The 6,649-nt window shown below is 44.6% G+C and overlaps 2 protein-coding genes across 2 annotated transcripts in view; one reads left to right on the top strand and one right to left on the bottom strand.

The window, feature by feature from the left end:
- jmjd6 (jumonji domain containing 6, arginine demethylase and lysine hydroxylase) overlaps positions 1-3,241 on the bottom strand; it is a 4,101-nt gene extending 860 nt beyond the window's left edge. The window contains exons 1-3 of the mRNA XM_034893114.1: positions 2,786-3,241; positions 1,261-1,649; positions 426-744 (exon numbers count right to left, since the gene is read on the bottom strand). Coding sequence (XP_034749005.1) covers positions 426-744; positions 1,261-1,649; positions 2,786-2,914 — 837 coding nt within the window. The 5' untranslated portion in view covers positions 2,915-3,241. The remainder of the gene's footprint in view (positions 1-425; positions 745-1,260; positions 1,650-2,785) is intronic.
- Positions 1-6,649, top strand: part of LOC117958237 — an 859,617-nt gene that overhangs the window by 483,324 nt on the left and 369,644 nt on the right. The gene's annotated exons all lie outside the window — the stretch shown is intronic.

The following is a 6,649-nucleotide window of genomic DNA, read 5'->3' as shown; positions in this document are numbered from 1 at the left end:
TCTGGTGGGGATATGCTGCTCTATACACGCTAAAAGTAGTGATTATTTACATGGAGTCTGGTGGAGATATGCTGCTCTGTTGGAGCCATTACAACACTTTGTTTTGTTTATATATCATGTATAAATTCTGCAATTGTATGTTTGAGCACTGCGCATTGCCTTGGAAGGCATAAAGGTAATCAACCCCAGGTATACAGGTGTTTGCTCCAAAGTTAAATTCCTCGTATGTGCCCTCATACCTGGCAAATCAAGCTGGTTCTGGTATCTTTTATATAATGACACTTCATTCAGTACTTTTGCACATTGTTGTTTGTTTGCTTGTCGCTTGGTTTGTTGTTGTTGTTGTTTTTTACTGTAGAAACATGCTGCTGTAACAGGGAATTTCCCCATTAAGGGATAAATAAAGTATTATCTTATCTTATTACTAAGAAGTAGAGGAAGATGCGTCTCCACTGACCAGGCACAAAGACGGTTTCCCCGGGTCTCTGCAGGATCTCCAGCGGCGTGAACTCGGGGGGCCAGTTGGGCTGCTGCGTTCGGGGGTAGATGACGTTGAACCAGGTGATAGCCTCGTCCTGCTGGTTGCCCCCCTCCTCTCGGGACACCTTGATCAGCTCGCGGGGGGTGCTGGTGGGGAACAGGCACCACCTCTTGTGTCCCTGGACCAGGGCGTTCCAGGCGCTGGTGCCCAGCGGGTCGATGTGGATCCCGGTCCCGGAGCGGGCCGGGCCCATCACGAACCACCTGGGGGGAGACAAAACATACGTCACGAGGCCTGGAGACAAGAGACAAACACACACAGACAGAGAGAGAGACACACAGAGAGAGAGAGAGAGATTCAGAGAGAGATTCAGAGAGAGAGACATGAGAGAGTGTGTGTGTCACAGAGAGAGAGACACACACACACACACAGAGAGAGAGAGATTCAGAGAGAGACACAGAGAGAGAGACATGAGAGAGAGACATGAGAGAGTGTGTGTGTCACAGAGAGAGAGAGACACACACACACACACACACACACACACACACACAGAGATAGAGACACACACAAAGCAAGACACAGAAAGAATCTCACAGAGCGAGCAAGACACACACACACACACACACACACACAGAGAGAGAGACACACACAGGAAACAGAAAAAGAGAGAGTGAGACACACACACTAACACACAGAGAGAGACACACACAGAGACAGAGAGAGACACACACAGAGACAGAGAGAGAGTGAGAGACAGAGAGCCTCATGTAGACTGAGACCTGTATGGCGGTCTGCGCTTCTCTCCTGCAAACTGGAACAGGTCGTCCCTGAAGAAGACCGGGACCTGGTAGTCGTCCAGCAGCTTCCTGCGCTTGGTGTGCTCCCCGTAGCTGCTGTCGAAGATGTAGAGTGGGCTGTCGTCCCGCGTGCTCTCCAGGTACTCCATGTAGTACTTCATCTTCATCTTCACCGAGTACCCGTCGTTGTCCTCCCCGCACTTGAACTTCTGGTTGCGGTACTTGCGTTTGAGGCGCTCCAGGGTCCACTTGTCGCGGGCGGGCCAGGTCTCCTGCGAGTTCAGCAGGACGACGGGCTTGTAGGGACGCTCGAAGCGCCGGATGAACTCCTCGGGACTGAGGTGGCGCGTGTCCACTCGCTCCACGTTGTCCTGGGACACACAACGAGTCAGTTACAGGACGCCTACCTGATGTGAGTCACAGGGATGCCAACGCTAACGGGAGACTTCTGTAACGTCAATACAGTAAGAGAGAGAAGGAGGAAAGAAAGAAAAGGAGAGAGAGAGAAAGGAAGGAAGGGAGGGAGTAGCCTCCGAAACCTCTGTAATGTCAACCCAGTAAGAGAGAAAAGGAAAAAGAAAAGGAGGGAGAGAGAAAGAAAGAAAGAAGAGAGACAAAATGGAGGGAGAGTAAGGAGAGAGAGAGAGAGAGAGAGAGAGAGAGAAGTTAGAGAGAAAGGAAAGGAGAAAGGGAGAGAGAAAGACAGGAAGGGAGGGAAAAAGAAGGGAGAAAGAATAAGAGAGAAATGAGAGAAAGAAGGAAAAGAGAAAGAAAGAAAAAAGAGAGAAAGGAGGGAGAGAGAAAAGAGGAAGAAAGAGAAAGATGGGAGAGAGAAAGGAAAGAAAGGAGAGCGATAAGAGGGAGAGAGAAAGAAAGAAAGAAAGAAAGAAAGAAAGAAAGGAGGGAGAGCGTAAGAGAAGGGAGAAAGAAGAGAAAAGGAAGAATGAAAAAGACCAAAAGGAAAGAAAGAGAAGGACTGGAGACAAATGTACAAAAGTATCAGAGTAACGTTACTTCCTCCACGTGTGTTCAGTTATATTAGAGCAGCCATAAAGCAACAGGTAGAGAGTCAAACAAATCCAGCCTGTGACAGATCTGAGTGTAACACCTACTCAGAGTTACATAAATCCAGCCTGTGACAGAACTGAGTGTAACACCTACTCAGAGTTACATAAATCCAGCCTGTGACAGAACTGAGTGTAACACCTACCCGTTGTCTACGTGACAACCTGCACTCATGCTGCTGCGGCTAGAAGGGATACAGCTACGGCCGGAAGCTACGCAAAACGTCGGCTAACATAATAATATGTTACTACTTTCACCCACTGGAAACGCGTGCTCGTTTCTCTTAAGTGTTTTAAAAAAACAAACCCCGATATTGTCTTACACTCAAGTAGTGTTAACAACTAAAGTGAACTGTTGTGTTACCGTAGCTGTATCCCTTCTAGCCTTAACCGCTGCGGCTAGCTCATGTTAGCTTAGCTCTAAATGCTACATCGACAGTTACCTTTACGGTCCGGTGTGACAGGTCGAAAGCCTCATGATAATCGTGTTTTATCCAGTCTAATGAGTCCTTTAGTTCGGGCCTGGCGCTCCGTTTCGCCTCTTTAATCCTCTTCTTACTTTTATGGTTCATTTCTGCTCCCGTGTGTTAGCGCTGCTCAGCTAGCGATCGAGCTAACCCGGAGGTTAGCGCAGACACACATTAACCAGCCTGCGTAACGTTACCTGGCTAACGTTAGCTAGCTAGCTAGCTGTGCTACTGTGACAGTCTCACCTTATTTATTTTAAAAAGACAACAAAACCACAAGTCGGTGTGTGTTTAACACGTCGTCAAATATACACCAAACACTTTTAAAAGCTGCCCGGTCGACACAGTTTTATTAACAGCTAACTAGCTAAGTGGCTAACTGGCTACGCCAGGCAACACAATGCTTGCGAAACTGATTGACAGATGTAGAGCCCGCCCATTATGTCAAGGACTGAACGTTCATTGGCTGCAGCGTCCGCAAAGAACAAAACGGTGATTGGGTGGAATGTAGAGCAAGCCTTCCCGCCTCGCGGTTACGTCTATTTTAATTGGCTGTTAGGAGCGTCCTTCATTTGTGTTGTGGTCTATGCGGAAGTAGACATCAGCGTGGCTTTTAGTGGTGTTTTACGAGTTCCTGTACATAGTTGGCAATGCATTTTAATTAATTCAAGTCTAATTTAAGGGTTTATTATCCTGCATGATGGACCACAGTGAAGCCGAAACTCCTAGCATAGCATACAAAGTGTTCACGTTTGAAGACAACAAGAAGGACACACAGGAGTCCCTTTGTGTGTCCATACCCGAGGTGTGTTAACGTTATTAAAAACATCATGAGACTTCAGATACAGCTGCTGTTTATATATATATATCTGTGTGTGTTATATGTTCAGCATATTATATTAATTAGCTGTGTCTTAGCGTTATAACAGAATCAAGAATCAAGGCGCTAACGCATGAAATATGTTAATTTAAGATAACTAGGTGTGTAGATATACACCTGTTAGTTAGAACAACGTCCAGAGGATAAATGTGTACAATAGAGCCCCCCCCCCCTTCCTTTATTCGGCATTCATCCAAGCAAAGATGTGTTTATTTAGATAAAATGTGAATTTTAATAGCAGCCATTGGTCATATATATATGCGATTGTTAATGTTGTTTAGATAGATGCCAAAAAACATATTTTTAACAAATTGTTAGGTTGCTACACACACGCACAGAGACAGACAGACATACACACACACACACACACACACACACACACACACACACACACACACACACACACAGACACACAGACAGACAGACAGACAGACAGACACATAGCGGCCATTGGTCAAACCATTAAAATGACCCATGGGAATATATATCTGTTAACACAGCCATTGTTAATGTTATTTAGATGCATGCCAAAAAACATGTTTTTAACAAATTGTTAGGTTGCCGCACACACACACAGACAGACAGACAGACGGACACACGCTAACGGAGACAGACACACACACACACACACACACCGACACGCACGCACATGTGCAGACACACACACTAACGGAGACAGACACACACACACACACACACCTGGACAGACACAAAGACACGCACACGTGCAGACAGACAGACACACACACACACACACACACACCTGGACAGACACAAACACACACACACGCACACGTGCAGACAGACAGACACACACACACAGACACACACACACACCTGGACAGACACAAACACACACACACACACAGACAGACGCAGACACACACAAACACACACACAGACTGACACACATCTGGAACATGGACGACATAGATGTCGATCTTTAGAAGTTTTTAGCTACTAAAAGTCTGAACCAGGTTCTTCTTCAGGATTTATACACGCAGGACATCCTAAAAACGCTGAACATGCGTCTCACGTCCCGTTGTCCTAACCTGCAGTTTTAACTCTGGTCCCCCTCAGGTTCTGGACCCACATTATGGGATGTACGTGTGGCCCTGTGCTGTGGTGCTGGCCCAGTTCCTGTGGACCCGGAGGGAGGAGCTGAGAGGAAAGACGCTGCTGGAGGTGAGAGGACGGAGACGCACAACGAGAGACACACAGACGCACACCGAGAGACACAGACACGCACAGAGTTCATCAACATGCTTTAATTTAATGAAACAGTCCAATATCTTTGACTGTATTCTACGACCTGGCTGAGATCTGAAATACTGATTTCCTAAAAAGGTGACACTCGGCCGGCCTCGAGACACAACTTCACGCCTCAATTGTGCAAAATAACTCATGTAATAAAAAACAAATCTGTAACATAATAACAGCTCTTTTCAAATAAACATGAAATAAAGTATATGAGCCATTCTGTGTCAACTCATATCTCTTTAAACCTCGAGGCGCTAACGCATGAAAAATGTCAATTTAAGATGCAAATACGATTTAATAGAGGGGGGGGGGGGCTTTAATTCGGCATTCATCCAAGCAAATTTAAATGAATGGTTGATTTAATTGAACCGAGGGTATGCTGTACGTGCCAAAAAGCGAATTTATCTAACTAGAATTTTAACAAATTGTTAGGTTGCCAATGGGTTTATTTCAGTGTAATGAGATCAGGTTTTTCGGTGTCCATGTGAGCTTTGAGGTCTCGGCTCCTTTATCAGACACTGACGTATGCGCTAGCTTTGCACACGGTGCGCCCCCCCTCCACCTGTCCCACCGGGACGGTACCTGGAAGGTGTTTTGGTAAACTCACTGGGTGAAGATGACTCGATGTTAGTTAGCAGTAATTAGCCATCACCGGAGAAGAGCTTCTAATAGACTTCACTGGCCCCCGAGTGAGGAGCTGTAGAGTGTGAGGAATGAGGGTCAGGGGGTCCTTGAGTCTGTTGTCTCCCAGCTGGGTGCCGGGCGGGGTTTTAATGTCACTTACTTCTTGTACTATGGCAACCGCACTTTACACAAATGTTATCTGATGCCACTTTACTTCCAGTCTACCTTCTGCTCATTGGCTGATGTTAGCTGGTTTTTCTTCTGTGTTTACTTGTTTGTTTGTTTGTTTGTTTTGCTTTTATTGTAGAAAATGCTGCTGTAATACGGGAATTTCCCCGCTGTGGGATGAATAAAGTTTTATCTAATCTATCTAAAACTAAGATGACTATATGCCTCAAAACACATTATTAGGCCTCAATGGTACAAAATAACTTATGTAATAAAAAAAAAAATCTGAAACAACCTGTAATATAATAATAGCTCTTTTCAAATAAATAAATATGAAATAATGTATATGACACATTCTGTGTCAGCTTCACCGAAATATCTCTTAAAACCTCGAGGCGCTAACGCATGAAAAATGTTATTTTAAGATGCAGATGTTCGGATTAGGCGTCCTTCAAGAAAATGTTTTAATTCTAACAACAAAATGCAGGAACAGTATCCGGTTGCGTTACACGGCCGCATGTTCAATGCCGATCAGCTGTTCTTAGACTCTTTTTGGGATGATCTCGCCAGGAAATGGACATTTCCAGCAGCAGCTTTTAGCAAGAAAAAGAAAAGAAGACCGTAGAAAGATTGTCTTTCTTTTGATAATAATACATAAATGTTTTTTCAATTGTTAAATATAATTGTTTCTATGGAGATTGCAGCTTATTAAGCCCCTTGAGGGTTTTTTCGGCAATTGTCCATCAAATCTTTTTGTGAAACATATGACGCTGTTTTAATGTTCTTGTTGTGAAAATAAAATAAATAAAAATAAAAAAGATGATAATAATAAAACCTTTGGCTATAAAGGCTATTTGGCTATTTACTGTGTGTGTGTGTGTGTGTGTGTGTGTGTGTGTGTGTCTCTG

Source organism: Etheostoma cragini, chromosome 15 (assembly GCF_013103735.1).
Source record: "Etheostoma cragini isolate CJK2018 chromosome 15, CSU_Ecrag_1.0, whole genome shotgun sequence".
In the NCBI taxonomy this organism is placed as follows: Eukaryota; Metazoa; Chordata; class Actinopteri; order Perciformes; family Percidae; genus Etheostoma; species Etheostoma cragini.
This window is presented reverse-complemented; position numbering and strand designations above follow the sequence as displayed.